The sequence below is a fragment of the Zosterops lateralis genome, assembly GCF_965231275.1.
Source record: "Zosterops lateralis genome assembly, chromosome: 1".
Lineage (NCBI taxonomy): Eukaryota > Metazoa > Chordata > Aves > Passeriformes > Zosteropidae > Zosterops > Zosterops lateralis.
Window position 1 is genome coordinate 36394739 of NC_139762.1, and position 18543 is coordinate 36413281.

Below are 18543 nucleotides of genomic sequence, written 5' to 3' on the forward strand. Positions count from 1 at the left end.
GCCAATATGGTCTTACTGCAAGCAGTGGCATCATTACAGAAATGTCTTTCAGGATCAGAATTTATATTCTAGAGGGAAAAGATTAATAACCCTGACACATAAACTTTCTGTGGATGGAATAAAGCCTTGAAAAAGTAATCTCAAGGTCCTGGCTGCATTCCCATCAGCATAGTGAAAATTCTGCCTTCCAAAAGCTTCTAGCTAATTTACTCAAGCAAAGATGTTTCTTAATGAGCGACATGAGATATATGAAGATTCTGAAGCTGTGCCCAGCTTCACAGATGTTCCATTTCTACACCACCACAAGAAGATACCTCCTGTCTGCTAATGCAAGCAAGGGAAGGGAAAGGGAAAGCAAAATGGAAGAGGATATTGTGTATTGTGGGTCATGTATTCTCCTTCATGCCCATGTTTGGACCCACAAGCTGACCAGGGTTCATGTGCATGCACAGCTCTAAGGATGTACAATTATGTTATTACAAGGCTTTCCTCATGATTTCTACAACACACAATTGCAATGAGCATAGATCTCAAGCAATCATATAGATCGTTTTTCTCCACTGCTATTTTTTTGCCTTGACTCCTATTCCTTTCCATTCTCTTCCCTTCTTTCCTTAATGTCACTGTAACTTGAATTTTATCTTACGTTTTTCTCTTGCAGAGCTGCACAGAGGGTGAACATGTCCTGGCTGATTAGAAATCACAGTTTTTCACTGTAAGGAAGGATATCTAGAGAAGCAGACCTTTGATGATGGAGATTACCAAGTCTCTCCAAGGCTGCCAGATGGCTTTTCATTGTCCCCACCTACAAAAATCCCTCAGTGACCACATAGGCTTTAGTTTTGGTTTTATCTGAAACATCAGAAGCCATAAAGTAGGCTTTAAAGTAAGATGTAGAGTCCTTATAATGGACAAGGACAGCATGACTTGCCTTCAGGAGAAATCTTCTCCTTGCCATTGATGGAGAGGCAAACAAAGCCCTGCATCAGTTTGTGCAGAGGGGCCTGTGTGTGCCTGATGAGTCAGGAGGGGCTGGGGAGCAGGGACACTCTGGGGGACATCTCCTCATTTTGTGCTTACCTAATGCTGACGGTCCAGGGGGGCCTGGCTGGCCAACAGGACCAGGCCTGCCAGGTGGGCCCATGACACCTGCTGGTCCAATGTCCCCCTTGAGTCCCTAGAAGAGAAGTGACATCCATTTCTGGGCTAAGCTATTAGTAACAAACAACCTCTTCCAGACAGCACTGGCTTCCCCTTAAAGAAAGCCAAGACATTTTCCAGAAGAAGCATGAGCTTCATGGATCCCACCCCAGGGAACAGGGCTCTCCTCTCCTGGGTGGAAAGGCATGCCCAGGCAGGACATCTGATCCAAATGGGAATGGACACAGGGATCTGCCCTGTGAGGAGTCAGGAATCATCCTGCTCTGACTTCAATGATTTGATAGCTCTTCTTTAAGGATGCCTTTTTAACCCCGCTAACTCTCTAGGAGTCAGTGCCACTGAGAAAGAAAGGGTAAAATCTCTGAGGAGTTGTCAAGGGCTTCCACAGTGACACTTCCCAGTCTTGAGGCACAGCCTTTCAGAAACTCACTAATGACTTTGACACTCACACTATTTCCAGAATGTTTGAGGTGCCTAGATTCCTGTATCTCCTTGACTTTCACCCTGGGTATAGCTGTGATAACAAATCATCACAAGCCAAGCAAGGGCTTGGTCTTGCAAGTGCAGGTTAATGTTTAGCAACACCATGCTGAGAAATGGTGTCCTTCTGGCAGCCAAACAAGTAGTAAATGCTGCAAAATTACCTGTGGGAGAGGGGCTTACACACATTTATTAGTTAAAATGCAATAACTAATATTCTCTAAAATCAGCCCTAATTTGCCTCATGACAGCTTGTTTGTGCAACCATACCCTTAGGCATTTGGAAGTTTCAATCTAGAACTGTTTGGTACCTTCTCATTTTTTGCTCCTGAATTTAATATGGTGACACATATTAAAAATAACTATATTTACCTTCCTGCTAATTTACTGTCCAAGGCTTGGATTTCTCAGCTTTATATTTCAGAAGTGTATTACATAGCTAAAAGTTTAAATAGCTGACTTGATTTTTATGTAACAGCAAATGTTATTTAGCATAATAAAAATGATGTATACTATGTAAGCTTTCTCTTAATGACAAAGGAGATTATTTCCTTGAAGATGGTGTCATTCCAGGTTAATGTGCTTTCAGAATCATACCATGAATGGTTGCATGTCTAATTTAAGAGTAGTAAAGCATATATAGTAATATATGCTGAAAAATTTGTTGTTATATAATATGTTACTTCCCATGGATACATTTGAATGTCACTTGCACCATTTCAGAAGAGATTTTGCCATGGCCTATAAAGAACTAATTGAATATTTGCTTTGTTTAATCCTATTAGGTAAGCTCTGAGCCATAAAAATATTTCAGGATTTATGTGAATGTCAGTGATGCTGATCTCTAATTACTTCTTACATTATGCAACACAGAACTAGCAGACCAGGATTTTGTAGCCCCAAAGAAGACTGTGAGAAATCTCTTTCCCCTACACAACAGCAATTTGGCAGTGTCAAAGGCAAGGCAGTGCCAGTCAGACGTGTACTGACTGAAAACAAGCTGTTTTCTGTGTCTCCTGCTTTGGAAGGATGATTGCTTAATGCTCTTCTGCTTAGCACTGATGGATTAAATAATAATGGTAAGGGTTGATGTTCAATGTTTTTGCCTTGTTTATCTTTCACATGTGCCCAAGGCATTTGGAGAAGCTTTTCCCATTGATAATATTTGTATTTATGTCCTTTCTTTCAAAGTAGCATTACCTAAATGTCATTCCTCCTTCTCAAGACTGCAACCCTAAACTTGGGTTTGCTTGGGGTCAGTTCCCAAGTTATGACGCTCTGGGTGTTACATCTGGTCAGCAGCCCTGAGGCTGTGACTTGTGACTCCCAGCTCCTGGCCACCTTTCAGGAAGAGCCTGTCCCAGAGGCAGGGAGAGTCGAAGAAGTCAGCGAGCTAATCAAGACATAGCTCGAAATGGAAGTGGAAGTGACACCAGCTTAATTTAGCTGCTTTTATCGAGGCATGTCAGCTGGATCAAGAGACAGGAAATGGCCTCATGCTGGTGGAAACTATCCTCTCAGCTGAACAAACTGCCTGACAGCTACTGCACTCAAAGGTGGCAGCCAGACCCACAGAGCCTTAAAATGCCACTCCTGCTTTTTTTGAAGGATTAGAAAAGAAGAAAAGAAATAAAAAATTCTCAAGTTACAGAGAAGGAGAGCCTTTTTCATGCTGAATCAATGCTAAGATTGCCTTCAGGGCACCAGAAAGGGGTTTGTGTACTGAGCCTTGGGACTGGGAACCCCAGTCTAGGGCCAGACTATAATTTCTTTAGTCACACTGGTTGTTGCTTTATATTATGACATGCTTATGTCATCACGTTTTTATCAAGCCACCGTGTAAGGTGACAAAAGTCTACATTCAAATAAGGAGTGCACGGTGTACAAGTTGATGTGCGAGTGCTGCATCTTCTCTTGCCGTATGCAATGGAAGGATATTCCACAGCACACAGGCAGGACAGATGAACTGAGTTGTTTGTTGTTTTGGTGTTTTTTGTTTTTTTTTTTTTAAAAAAAAGCGCAAACCCCTTAAAACCAGCAAAGAGCACACACCAGCTTTTAAAACCGTACAAATCTAGGACAAAATAATATTTTTTGTGGGTCATCTAGGGGACTTACATTGCTCATACCTTCCTTACTTGGGGATCTGTTATTTCTTTCCTAACATTCAACTCTTCTTTCTTCCCCACACTGGCTACTTTATCACTTCAGATATCACCTGCTCTCATCAGGGCAAGAGTGAAGCAGGGATGTGCCTCTCCTTGGCATGCTGGGCATAACAAGACTGCAAATAAACTACTTGGAGCTGAGCCCCTACCACTGAAATGCTGTGTTGGTAGAGTCAGTATCCAATTTACACACAATTCTTAGTCTTTACATTTCACCTGAAACTCTGAAAATATAGCTCTGCTAGCATAATTTTGAGCTCTCTAGCTGTCAGGTGGGACTGAGACCATAGCTCTGTGTTGCTTAGGATTCAAAGGAAGCCTTCAAGATCTGCTCAAATTGTATTAAATGAGTTCATTACCAATCCAGGATGAAAACAACTTTTCCCATACTGCATGGGCAGGGAGCTGAATGCTGCAGACAAGACTCCAGCCCTAAAGATGAGGCTTTAACTCCTGTGTAGCCTTTGCAAACCTGTGAGGTTTTCCAGAGCTTCTGTCTACTCCCTGTGTGACACAGTGCAGTGCCACAAGAGCTTAGACCACACAATCACACAAATACCACGAGTCACAGCAAGAGGAAACACCGTGCTCCTACTTGTTTGCCTCGTTTTCCAGGTCTTCCTATAGGTCCTCTGTGTCCTGGTACTCCAGACTGTCCCTTGGGGCCCATCTCTCCCTTGGTGGTTGCAGAGGGAAGGAAGCAGGAGGTAAGTGCATGGTTATACCTTCCTTATACAAGATAGCAGATGCACATTGTTTTCATTCACATGATTCCTCTAGAATATTTCTTTCTTAGAAATCCAAAATCATTATAAAATATTTTAAAACAAACATAAAGTGGAAAAAAAAGCTCATACAATTTACCCACATCCCCTGAAAAATCCTTTTCTCGGGAAGAGGCCAAATGAGGTCAGAAACACACTTAGACACTTGGAGAGGTCAGGGCTGGGAAAGCTCTCTGACCCCTTTGCAATATCTTGCTTTGCTGTTAAGATGCATGTATGATGAAAACAGGGAAAGGAAGGTGAATTCACTCATCTTCTAATCTCTCTAGAAGCAACTATTAATTCCTTTTCTAATTTCAGAGACATGATTTGATTATAACATAAAATTATCCACCTTTAGGTTTTTCATAAGCCAGTACCTGAATTTTGATTGTTTTTCAAGTACAGAATAATGATAATGTAAAAACTGGTCAGGGTTATCACTGCTATTTACAGTGGTGCCATTTTGTTTCAGAGTATCAAGAAGGAAATATTTATTAGTTTCAAGTGAATAAACACCTAGTAATTAGGGTGGTTAAACAGGAAGAAGATTATGACTAAACAAACAATCTGGGAAAAAAATACAAATAACACCAAAGAGCTAAACCTGAGTTTTCTCTTAAGCTAAAAAGCCTAAAGAATTTTATCAAGTCCAGGCAGTGCTGGTCACTGAGTCGAGCAAGAACTTCAATGTCTTACACGGTCTGGGAAGTCCCTGAATCCACTCATTGATCTTGTCCCAGCATTTAATACAACTCCCCCACGTATCATGCCCACTTACTTTTTGTCCCAGCATTCCAGGAAAGCCTATTTCTCCCTACAAAGTCAAAGGAGAAAAATAATCAGAAAATGTGTAGTGATTTTGACAAAGCAGCACCTTCCTTTGAAGGAAAATAACAAGTGACATGTATGGCTCTTGGTCAAAAACCCCTGCACTGACTCAGCACTGCAGGTAATGCAGGAGGTAGAGATTTATAACCAAAATTTTACTATAAAGCTCCTTGTATGGTGCCATTACTCCTCTGATCCTCTGCTGCCAGTTTCTGTTTCTCTGGCAGAATCATCCTAATTGTTCTCTTGTCTGCAGGTACCTCTGCTACCTGGAAAAGTCCCAAAACCTGCCTCTGAGAACGGCATTTCTCCATTTGCACCAAAAGCAGCTTGCTTTGCCTTTCTTGGTCAAAAGAACCCCTAAGCCACGGATCTCTCCCCCTTTTCCCCTCCTGGGATTATCATCTCACCAGCTGAAGGCATTTTGGGAAGGTGCCATGGTTCTGGGCTGCACAGCCCAGGAGGGATTGGGGTGACCTCGAGGAGAATCCTCCTGTCACTCATCAACCCCCTGCCCATGGGGCTGGGGGAACATGGACGTAGAGCTGGCCCACTGCCCTCACAGCAGATGGGACCACTGCTTTCCCTCATCACTCCTGCCTTCCATGGCAGATGTTTTCAGGCTCCTTTCCTCCATTCCCCTTATGTTTTTCCCTATCAGAAGCACAGTGATCCTCAGATGCACATTCACAGCCGTGGAGAAAAGAAAATTACCGGGTCTCCTTTGACTCCTTTGTCGCCTCTGTCACCTCTGGATCCCTGAAGAGAGATAGCAGAGGAACAACAGCCTACTTACTACCATTTCATGAAGAAGCAAAAAATATTTTTCCTATACAATGTGATATTGAAGTCAACAGAATACAGTAATATTTTAGAGTGAGGGATATGCTTCATTACTGATATCATACCAGGACTGATGCTAAGGACTGTAGGAAAAGGGATTCATTCTCCCCAGATAATTACTTTAAGTACATGCTTTCCTGGACATAATACTTTCAAATTTGATTTTTTTTTCCCCCCAGGTGGCTTCTTTCCACAGTTCAGGTCTCACTGTAAGATCTTAGAGTACAAAGTGTCCCAGTTCCAAAGCGTGTGTCAGGTAACTAAACCAGACCAACAATGGAGGATTATTTTACCCATGCTGCAGATGGGGAACCTGTAGTGAGTTTCACTTTAGCAACTTGTTCATGAGGATACAGGGTGTAAACCTCATTTCTTCAGCACCCCAGACCAAGCCACAAGACTGTGCTCCTTCTCAATGTGTGCTTTCATTTCTCAGTGGGACTTTTGGACTTCATCAAAATTCAACCTCGTTTCTACAATTACTTTTTTTTTTAATGTGTTTCCAAATGTTAAATTATACATTATTTTGTTGTCAGACTGACCTTTTCTCCTCTAGTTCCAGGAAAACCCTAAAGGGAATGATAGATATTTTAATGCCTCTTGCTTTCAAGATCACCCAAGAAGCCGGACTTTCAAACTTTGAAGTGAAGAAAAAGAATGAAGCACAAATAATTAATTGCATCAACATGTAAAGGCAAATGAATATTTACAGCTCCTAAAATTGCACTGGAACAGAATGGCAAAATATGAATTAAAGGCAAGACAACTCAGCCCAAAAGCCATTATGAAAAAGCCAGGTAAAGCCAGCAGTTTTGATTATGCTTTGAAATTGAAAAAAGTGAAATAAAATATAAGCGAGAGTGAATAAAGCATTATAAGCCACAATTAATAATCTAAAACAATTTCAACAATAATCTTCCTCTTCTGTTTCGTTTGTTTGTTTGTTGTTTTTTCCCTCACAGAACATATTTAAGTTATACTCAAGTAATCTAGTGTGATCATTAATATAAAACTGAGTTTCTCTTAAAGAAACATAGAATAAACAGAAGTGTTCAGTTCTTCTTTCCAATCCTTTCTTTGAATAAACTGATCATGTAATTTATTTCAACTGTCAGTACATATGCCTAGTTCTAGTAGGGGATTAAAATGATCTCCACAGTCTCATGAGGTGGGTGGAAAACTTTGCAGACATGATTTAATGCTGCAGATATTCTTAAGAACTCCATTTTTCTAGTGGGATACAATAATATCTGAGTTTGCTTCTAAAATAAATTACAAAAATATATACCAAAGCATTTTTATGAAAAGCCAAAAACACAGCCAAGCCCAAACAGACAACATAACCTTGCTTATTGTTGAATATATATTTTATCTGTATTAAAAACATATATCTTGATAAATGCTTTCCAGAAAATTCATAAGGGAAGTAGCTGTCAGCAGAGCGTTAGAAACCAATGTCTGAAAATGCAGTTTGGTTAACAAACCTTGGAGCCCATTGGTCCTCTTGTACCTGGCAATCCCATCACACCCAACTCTCCCTTTTCACCCTAAAGGGGTCAATAAAGAGAATTATTGAATGTGGCTCTCTGATGAGGTCATATTTGAATGCCTGACAGTTCAGTGGTTCAGGTTTTATGCCAAATAGTTCAGCCCGATCTTGGTGTAGTGTTGTGGACAGGAGTCTATATTGCAATTGTATTCTGCCTGAGCCCCACATGTTATCTTACTCTTCTATTTGCATTTTCTTGTGGGGGTAACTTTTGCTTCAATTTTCCCAGATGTTATTAAAGGACATGCAAGCAAACCACCATCAGCAGTGCATCCTTTCCTTCATGAAGGTGCATTGTCTCTACCCAGCATCACCTCCATTGAGCTGCAGGAAAGAAAGGCATTTTGCTGCATGCCTCATGACTTGTGGAGGCATAGTGGCTGCTTTTATTGTAATTCTGAGGCACCATGTACTGAGCAGTCATTTGGAGCCAATAAATCATGAAAAAGCTTTACAACCCCTTCTCTGGCTGCCATCAGCTAATTCTATCTAGCGTGAAATACAGAGTAGACCCCCAGACATGCAGCAGTGCTATCAGCTGAATACATTTGGCTCTTGTTCTCCTTTGGCTTTCACTGTCTGAGAAATGGAGAGGATTTTTCCATTGGCTGCTGCCCCTGCAGAAGTTCAGACAAGATTTGAAGGAATGAATCAGGACAAATAGGACTGAAGAAAGGCTGTGTCAAAGTAAGAGAAGACAAGATCCAGCTGAAGAAATGGCAAATATCCACAGAGGTGGATATGAGTTAAAAAACCTGAAATAGCAGCTTACTGGAGATTTACAGCAAGATGGGGATGCAGCAAATATCTGTGGTGAAGAAGAATATTGGAAATTGGTGAAGATCAGAGATGGGGAGAAAGGAAAGAGAGACACAACTAGCTGAAGTGACCACAGAGATCTTCTGCACTGTATTCAACTGGAGCCTTCACTGACAGGCAGGAAAATTAAATTTATAAAGACCAGAAGAAATGAAACAGTGAAACTACCTAAAGAACAGAGGAGACCAGTATCAGAAGAGACAAGAAAAGCAGAAGAATAATAATCAAACAGCAAACAGGACTTGCAGTTTAAGTATAGGGAAAAGTATTACTACTAATATGAGGGATAATTCTAGGAGTGTGATGAAAAAGCATAGTAATAGACTAATCTAGACTAATGAGATAGAGGAGGTTAATCAAAATTAGGAAGACTACATAAATAAAACTAATGCTTCTACAAGGAGAAGACTGAGTGTATGAATTTTCTGTCTGCTTTGCTCGCTTTGTTCACTAAGACTGTGAAGGAAGGAGTTGATTGAACCTTTTCTCTGCCCTCACTGCTCCTGCTGTGGGAAATTATAGCACACAATGTGATTGTAAGGTGAACCATTTCCCATCTCACAGTTCAAAGTGAACATTGATTTCTTCTAAGTACATACTCTCTTGCTGCTTGCCTACCTTCCCACATACTATAATATGATGTTCTTCATCTAACATGGCTGTGAAGATCTTAAAAGTCTGCTTCCCAGATGTGGCTTGAATTCACAAGTCACTTCCTGCTATTCTTGCAGTATCAAGAGCTAATGCATCACATCCTCTGAGGTGGGGGCATAACCTTCATAGAGCAAATGAAGATTCAAAGGTTTACCAGAAAAAGCAGTTTTGAACTCAGCATTGTGTGCAGTCCTTTAGCCTAATGCATCTTGGATTGAAGAAAAGCAAGTTTTCTCAGAAGTCCCAGTGGAATGAAATTCCATAAACCACAGCTCATGTGAAGAGCTGTTACACCTTTTGCATAAGGCAGTACTTAATAAATGACTATCCTGAGGCTTTTTTGATAACAAATGCAGGTGAAGCAGCCACTTTGCAGTAGCAAAGCACATCCTGTCATTTCTTCTGCTGTTGGTTAATAAAAATACCAGGAATGAATGTTTGTTTGTATGGGAATGGACTACAAAGATGTCATCAGCCATTCTTATGGTTCATCATCTCTTTCCCTTGATACTGGCCTGGTATTTTCCCTCTGATCACAGGAGCTCAGTACATCTTCAGGCAAAGGGATCCTCATAAAGAATAGTCGTAATGATGGCAATCTGTTTAGAAACACTGATTTGTGTGATTGTGAGACACCAGTGAGACATCAGAGAGTCTTCATTCCATTCCTTTCCCTTGGACACGTTTAATCCACATAAGAAGTGCTACAGGGTCTGGACTGAAGGTGGAGTAACCTAACCCTAGACTTTGCAGAGCAGTGTAAGAAAGGGGACAAGCACAGAGCATCCTTGCACTGCTACACCTTCCCAGCCTCCTGCAAGTAGCTGTATAGAGATTTCCCAAGACAACTCATTTGTTCAGATTGTGATGTTGAACTGTTCATTCCATGTGAATTTTAGTCTTACCTTCGGTCCCACAGGTCCAGGCCATCCTATGGGTCCTGGCATTCCAGGGACACCCGGGGGACCTGGTCTGCCCTTGAACAGAAAACATTGATTATAATGATTCATAAAACACCATTCCTACACAGGTCACTACTGCAGACATAAAACACCTATGTGTACTTATATCCATGCAAATCCAATTTATGTTGAGAGCAGCACCAAATCTTTAACTAACAATTCCTGTTACTATGGTCTTTATTCTGAACACTCCTAAATTGCTAGCTATAATTGCTCCTTATTAACCACTATATGACCAGCAATGACTACATATGCATATACAGTTATTTCTGTTTTAATTGCTGCCTGTAAATCACTCTTTGAATATCACTTAAAATGCTGCAGATAAATGCTATTCCACTGCATTACACTGCTTGACAATATGATCTCAGAAATGTCATCATGATGTTCAGGGGCAAGAGTGAACTCTCATAGGCCAGACAGCTTTTAACAGGAGTTGTATAGCTTTATTTCCAACCTAAGCAACTTCTCTTTCAGAACCCACCTGTTTTTGTCAGAAGAGTAAGTGTTGATGTACAGTGTTTAAAGTTTAGCACTTTTTTGTAGGTTGGTATGTTACTCTCTTGAAGACATGGCAGTTTGGAACCCTTTAATCTGCATTAATAATATTTTTGTTTACTGGAGGGCATTTAAAATAGGTTAAAGAAAATTACCTCTTCTGTTTATGTGTTTTATATTTATTTGAATTACTGATTGGTAGCTGGTGTCAAAATCCTTGGTATATTATTAGAAGGGTACTTCTTTTCCTAGTTAGTGACCACCCCTTGCATATCTCTTATTTCATCCTGCATTTCTGTCTTCTTTAAAGTTAATTACATTAAATGGATGTACTTAGTGACTGAGATAACATATTCTGTTTCATCACATGTAGGGGCACATATTTTTGACAATATATCATGGCTCATATGTCACCAAGCATAGGATTGTAGTCAGCATATTGCATTGGTGCCAGAGCTCTGGAAGGGCAATCATTAATGGCTTTTCCTCCAGGGGTGTCTGGCTGAGCCTTGTTTAGACTTTGCAGGAGTAAAAAGTTTGATTTTGCTTTGGGGATGTTTTGGTACACCTTTTATAATAGCTCCTATAATCTGCTTCCCCTGTCCACACAGACACTTCAGGTAATGTCCCACTCTGGCTTCTCTCCATGCTTTTATTCAGGGAATTTGTCAAATTCAAGCCGGCTGGGGCAGCTCTCCAGCCCTGCACCCAGAGATCCCTACCATCCACTCTGCCAGTGCCAGTACCATCCACGGTGCCAGTGACAAAAACACAAACAGGCTCAACTTCAACATTATCTCATTTTTCTTGAACTCTTGTCTGCATCCCTGTCTGGCAGCTGCTATTAAATATCAGATGAATTTCTGAGACAGCACCTTTGTTCATACCTTTCTTCCAGGCCTGCCAATCTCCCCCTGCCAGGGAAAGGAATATGTCAGTCTTGTAGGCACCACATGAAGCACAGTGTCTCTTAATTCTATGCATCAGTGCATTTCTATTAAAAACAAACAAACAAGCAAACCCACAACCCCCTCCCCCAAAAAACAAATACCATCAAACAAAACACTGTGAATATCTTTGTGCTCACGACTGTGTTTACAGAGGTTAAAGAAGAAGAATTACTGTATCAGAGCTCCTTGGTCTTTCCTGTGTTCTCAGCCCTAATCTACAGTCAACACCTTGTATAACAAAGCACACAATTAGGTGCTCATCTTCAGCTATAAGGCTCTTTAGGCATCATTATGGAACAAATCTTTCCACATCTGAAAACATAACATAACATAGAGGTCAGCTTTAATACCTGAGCTCTCCTATACAATTCACACTGCATGGGAGAGCTCTGCTCCTCCCTCCCAGAGGGACAGGGAGCTCAAAGGCCTTTGGGTCAGTAAGATTGCTGACTTTTGCACCTGAGATGCTTTCTCAAAGCATACTCTAAACAGCCACAAGAAGATATAAAATATATTTCAAGGCTGAAAATGAACACAGAAAGACTAAGTTTTAAATTATAGCTTCATGCTAATTCATAGCTTTACAAATTCAAAATTAAAGCTAAACTCTCCATTCATAAGACCCACCATTCACTAAACAGACAAAGAAAAAAGTGAATACCCTTCCCTGCTTCTTTGCTCCTCAAAAACACATTAAACTCCATAACAACAGACACTTACTTTCTCCCCTTTTGGTCCCATTATACCAGGAATTCCTTGTGGACCCTAGGGAGGAACATGAATGTTATTATCAAAGTGCATTAGTGAGGTGCTTGTCTTCCATCAGCCCTTGACCTTGCATGTGTCTCCTGGCACCTGAGGTGTTGGGGTGTGTGTTTGAATGTGACCTCCAAACACCAGGTCTGTGCCACAGCTGAATGGCAGGATGGAGAGTTGGATTGACACGGGAAGCAGAACTCATAAATGAAAACCTGCGAGAAAAACAAGTCTGGGGCAAATGAAAGATAAGAAATTACCAGAGTCCTGAAGAATTAGCGACCAGGACATGGAGACACCACATCAGCTGGCAAAAGATGTCAGCCCAAGGGGTGGTAAAGGAAGTAGCATCAAACATATGGGATGGGGTCTGCAGGATGGGATGGACATGGAAAATGCCACCATTTCTGAATTCTGAAAATATTTCTCTCTGTCAGATAAGGATGATTCTCCTTTCAGGAGACTTCTCAATCCAGGGAGACCTTGAACACCTTTCTCAGAAAAAAAAATCACCAAAAACCAGTTTTGTTTCTAGAAGCTTTGGTTCACAGATCACCTTTAACTTTTAAATTACTAAGGAAAAGAATCCCATGAGTCTGCATCACAGAAGCATTAGATTCACTGTAAAAATCACTCGCTCCAGGTTTGTATCTTGCCCACCTTACACTGTCCAAAATGTGATCAAATGGTACATGAATAGGAGCAAAATCTACCCACAGACACACATTACTCCAACTATTTTAGTCAGTAGAGTTATTTTAGGTTATCAGTAGTGAAAATCAATGCATCCTATTAGAGTAAGAACTAAAATTTTTCTTATTTGTTTCTTTTAACTTTAGGATACACATGGGAGGAATTACACTCGAAGTTATACCATTACAAATCTAATTCTCCTTCTCACAAAAATTTATTAAAATTCAGCTATGAGTCAACAGTATGAGCTTTTGCAACTCCTCTGAGAGCCATGCAAGCTACAGAAGAATTCAGAAGTAATTACTAGATGTCTCTTTGTAATGGTAGTATTTTTTGCAGGTGGTCATTGTCACAAAAGCATTTCCCAAATGACTGCTGGTTCCAACATTGTCTCTGCACAAGGCACAGTCCTGTAATTTGTAATTAAAAATTCCAAAGCCATGTTATACCCATCCTACTGTCTGCTGTTGTGATAAAACCTGCCAGCCTGCTCTATTTAAAAATGTTCTTGGAGGGATCATAGGTCATTTGGTTGCAAGAATAATATTATTTATAGCAATGGACTTTGTAGAACAATAGAATGAAAATTACTTTCTTGCAATTTAAGTCAGAGAGACTATCAAGAAGATTTTTTTTTTAAGACAGTCTAGCAAAAACTGAAATAACAAGTTTTTTTTTTTCATATGAACAGCAGCTCTGTATCATGGCCAATCACTCTGCAAGGCTGTTTCATAATGCAGAGAAGACTTTCCTCAAGACAGAACTAGGCAAACACTAGGCATCACTTCTGACTACACTTTTCCACTTTCATGAACTAAATGAATCTTCCTCATCCTGCATGTCAGCAAAGACAAAATGGCAAAACAATAAAGACAAAGTTCCTGGGGAGCTGGAACTAGATGATCTCTTCCAACTCAAACCATTCTATGGTTCTATAAAAAGATGGTTTTGTGGCTTTCACCTTGAAACTTCTAGACTTTCCAACTATCTTCTGAAGTACTGACTTATAAATTATTAAAGCTAAGCTTTTTGCCACATAACTGAGCCTTTACTTTGATGTGTTGTCCATACTTTTTAAATAGTGTTTGGCTGGCAAAGCCTCCATCACATCATCACAGCTTTGTTGAGCACAGGCTCTGAGCCATGTCTGCCATTGGCTGCATGGCAATAAACTGGCACCCAGGGGGCTTGAGGAAGATCATTGTCCCAAGGCAACAGGCACAACACATAGATTGGGACTGCCTACGCCCCAGCAGGAACTGGAAGTGCCTCTCCACAGAAACTCTCCATTTTCTTTGAGGGGAACTGGAATGGAAAGGCAAATAGATGATCCCCTTGACAATACAGAGACGTTCATAAAAAGCTTCCCTCTAGTCTGGTATAGCTGTATTGTCTCTGTTCATTGTAAGGAGGTTGTACTTGTTGACCTTTAAAGGTCCCTTCCAACTCAAACTGTTATGTGATTCTAAGATTTCTGACCTTTCTTTAAAGATTTCTGAAAGAATAAATTGTAGAAAATGAAGTGTGAGGTCAAAGATACTGGTCTGAGGGTATCCAGCAAGTCAGAGGCAGAGAGGTTGCAGGTCAAGGTAGGAGACCCTGAACCTCCTGAATCCCACTCCACTGCCCTGCTAAGCACCTCCTTGTCTCTGATTTTACTGTAGATGTTTGCCTTCTCAGGGCAACTAACTCCACTAACTCCACTAACATCCCAGTCCATTTTGTCTCTTGTGCATCCACTCCACAGGCTCTTGTCCTTACAAAAAAGGAGAATGGAGTCTAAAGCAAAGAAAAAAATGACAAGGAGCCTCTGAATGAAGTGATGACACATCTGTGATTTTTGATGGGTGCTACCCACTGTAAAACTCCACAAAAATGAAGGGTGAACTTGAAACAAAATGAAGAGTGTAAGGCAGGGATGAGAACACAGGGTAAAAAGCCTACATGATTTATGCAAAGTCGTGTCAAAATGAAATTGAGCCAGAGCTTGGCATGCTTATTGTGTAGTAGAAAGTGTTTTCACATGTTTCACAGTTTTGTAGGGACTTTGGGGCGAGTGAGAGACCGATGTGGTTTCATCAGACATGCATAACTCACCTGGGGGCCAGGAGGCCCTGCAGAACAGTGAGATTCAGGCAGAGAGGAAGCCTGTATTATCTGGAGCTCATGACACAACTCTTCCATATCCAGCTTCTATGAAACATCAAACATATGAGTGAATATGCAGACACACGTAGCCTGTTGGAGAAATGCATAAAGTCCAGCCACCATACACTACACCCTCAAAAGAGTTTATTTGCTCTCTTCGGGAGAAGTTTGGGGCTTGTCACAGGGTTAACTTCATGGATGCTTGAACATTAGCACTTCAGCATAGCCTCCTGCCCCGTGCTTCCTCCTTCTCCTCCTCCTCCTCCTCCTCTCACAGAGGCACATCACAGTCAGGCTGCCCCTCTGAGCCAGCGTGGGACCCTGGCCTATTCTTAGACCTGACCCTGCCCTCTCAGTCCCACTTTGCCAGCAGCAGCTCCTCTCCAGGAATAGCATCTTTACTCTATTAATAGAGACTTCACTCAGGGAGGGCACAGGCAGTGTGAACTTCGCTCCAGAAGATACTGACCCGGAGGCATTCATTCACTGCAGATCAGACCCTGTGCCTTAAATGATCAGTGAATGTCTGCTCTTTTGACTTCAGTATTAAGCTTTCATGAGTGAAATGCCTTATTTATGTCCCGTGACAAAACTGGTCTCCCCTGGAAACACGGATGAACACTGAGCCAGAAACACTTCATTAAAACAACTGATTTTCAGCTTCTAAGAGAAAGGCCATTTTCCATTAAAGCTCTGACTACAGGCTCCAAAGAACAAACTGCTTATAGTTTAATTCACATGGCTCCCACCCTGCTCATAACTGCTTATTTACATATCAGGTTTTAATGGGGAGATGGTGTAAAGGGTGATTTTAGGCTCAGATTACTTTCTAAGCTGCTTGCAGGGATCTCGGGGACCCTGGTACCCGTCTCATTCTTACTGAAGGAGTACACAACATTCCTAAAGACATCTTGTCTTTGGATCTCCTTTCTGTGGAAATCCAAGCACAGGCAGGGGAGGTGACAAGGAAGGCAAAGGCAAGTATATTTTGGTCTGGAGAGAACAGCACCGAGTTCAATCCGTATCAATTAGAAGGCAATGGATACAGTACACACTGTACTTTTTCTTGGGTTACTTCTTGTCTGACATTATTTACAGAACACTAGCAATAATCACAGTGTTCATATATGGTGAATGAATATTAAAATTAAGGAATAGAAATTGCTGAGAAGGTAGAAAAATTCCTTTTCCTGGGATGGAGAACATGTTATAGTTAGCAGAACCTACAGTAAGAGTACTTGGGCAAATTGCTATGTCATATTCATTGTATCCTGCACATGCATATGTCAGCATATGTGTATGGACACATGTCACACGCAGCAGGTTTGTGCATAGGTGGGTGAGTGAAAACTGCATACCAGCATCTCAAACACATATGTGTTTCTGCAAAATGAAGTGGTGGGGAATAGATTCCACAGGAGGATTTCAGGACCTTCAATTCACTTACTAGGTAAGGCAAATGTGATGCAGAACAGGATGTATACATGCACCCAGAAATCATTGTGCAGGATGGAAAATTGCCTTTCTGTCCTTACTGGTTTACTGAAGAGGAATTGCCAATTCCTCTGGTCCAGGATTGCCTTACTCTAAGACGGTTTCAAAATAGGGTAAGGAAAATATTTTAAGTTAATTGAATTAACTGCAGGAACAAATCCAGCCTCATTTCAGTCCTTGATCTAGTTGATATTTACCTCAAGCCCCAGCTGGGATGCTATGTGATTTTCCTCACAGAGCCATATCAGCACAGCCAGGCAGGTTTGCTGATTGACACCATGAAGCAGTGCTTGAGAGGATGCTTCATTCTGTGTCATTAAAATTCATGTAAAAGAAGTAAAAGCCACACTTACAGTGCCCCAGCTGTGCCTGAAGTATGGTGGTGGGAAGAGAGGCGGTGGAGGAGGGCCAAGGAGGCAGCATGCTCTGCAGTTGAGCTGCTTCTTCTGTTCCAAACAAGGGAAATCTGTTCAAAACAAACACTCATCTGTTGTCTTGAGCAGCACAATAATTTCTTACAGAATAAGAGAAGTTGCCATTTCACAGTACTGTCCTACATCCTGTATGAATTGATTACAATGCTGTGATCCAAGCAGGGATTTAAGAAACCTGGTGGACCCTTAAGTCTCAAAGTTCCTTCTTGTGCTGAAGGCTGTGCAAAGTTTAAGGCTCTAAATGTGGTTCTGACACAGGCAGAACCTCAAAAATTCCAGATAGGTGACATTAGAAAGTGAATCAAACATTTATTGTTTTCTCTACCCTCTGTTCCAAAAGTCTGTTGCAGATAGAATCTTCTGGTCCCTGCTCCAGCCCACTTGCCACCAGGATAGCATTCAGTGCTGCTGGCCATCACCTTCCCTGTGGACTGAATCACTTTAGGCACTTCCATGATAAGTGGGAAGTGCAAAGCTGTTCCACGACACATTTGCTTGTATTTCTGCTGGAACTGCAACCAGGTTGCAGTATTTCTGATTTCTGCATCATCCCTAAGAATAAATATCCACAATCTAAACTTAGCCAATAGCTTTGTCACTGACTGACTGGTAAGACAGACCCTTAGTTGTGTTTGGCAGTGTATTTAATATTATCTAAGAGGTAAACTTGCATCAAAATATAAGAAACTGTGACCAAAATTGACAAAGGAAGATATTAAGGTGCTGCATTTATAGACTGTATTTTTCCCCTGAAATCTTATTTACTTTTTGGGAAATACACCTCTGATCAGAGTGAGATCCTTCTTCAAAGGTTTTGGCAAGGATAGCAAATATTTATTTATGCTTGTTGGTTTCTTCCTGTAGCTAGTGGCAGCTGGAATGGGTGTGTATGAACTGAAGGGTGGCAGGGAGCCAAGAAGAAAAGCCTATGGTGAAGTATCTGGTATTAATAGAAAATCTCTAAATTAAGTTTCTGGGAAGACAAACCTGATGAAATTGCTAGATTTGTGTGCAAATCAGTTGCAGGCTGGATATTAGTCATATCTCAAGGTAAGGGAAGAACAGAGTTCCTTCTAGTTTTTCAAATGTCTCAGAAAATATATTACCTCCGTTCCACCATCCCATGTTAATGGGGACAGCATTTTCTCAGTCCTGATGCACAGAAAAGACCTGCCCAGAGGATGGGATTCAGCAGTATTCAGGGTAGTTCATGTCATCCAGATTTTTTTTCATTATTAAAAGACTATTTGTGATGATACCTTTGAGACCTGAGTCAATTGAATTCTGCAAGGGTCCATAATGGAGACTTTTTCTCAGCTTTTCCTCACAAGTTTGAAAC

General features: G+C 41.0%; 1 protein-coding gene across 5 annotated transcripts in view; it reads right to left on the bottom strand.

Annotated features, from left to right (window-relative positions):
* Nucleotides 1–18543, bottom strand: part of COLQ (collagen like tail subunit of asymmetric acetylcholinesterase) — a 44744-nt gene that overhangs the window by 11257 nt on the left and 14944 nt on the right. For 2 of the 5 annotated variants that reach the window (XM_083879268.1, XM_083879264.1), the window contains exons 3-13: nt 17124–17236; nt 15226–15321; nt 12400–12444; nt 11617–11643; nt 10175–10246; nt 7732–7794; nt 6790–6816; nt 6119–6163; nt 5355–5390; nt 4405–4485; nt 1081–1177 (exon numbers count right to left, since the gene is read on the bottom strand). In XM_083879268.1, coding sequence (XP_083735394.1) covers nt 1081–1177; nt 4405–4485; nt 5355–5390; nt 6119–6163; nt 6790–6816; nt 7732–7794; nt 10175–10246; nt 11617–11643; nt 12400–12444; nt 15226–15321; nt 17124–17236 — 702 coding nt within the window. The remainder of the gene's footprint in view (nt 1–1080; nt 1178–4404; nt 4486–5354; nt 5391–6118; nt 6164–6789; nt 6817–7731; nt 7795–10174; nt 10247–11616; nt 11644–12399; nt 12445–15225; nt 15322–17123; nt 17237–18543) is intronic. The other 3 variants (XM_083879265.1, XM_083879266.1, XM_083879267.1) reach the window with 3 other exon arrangements.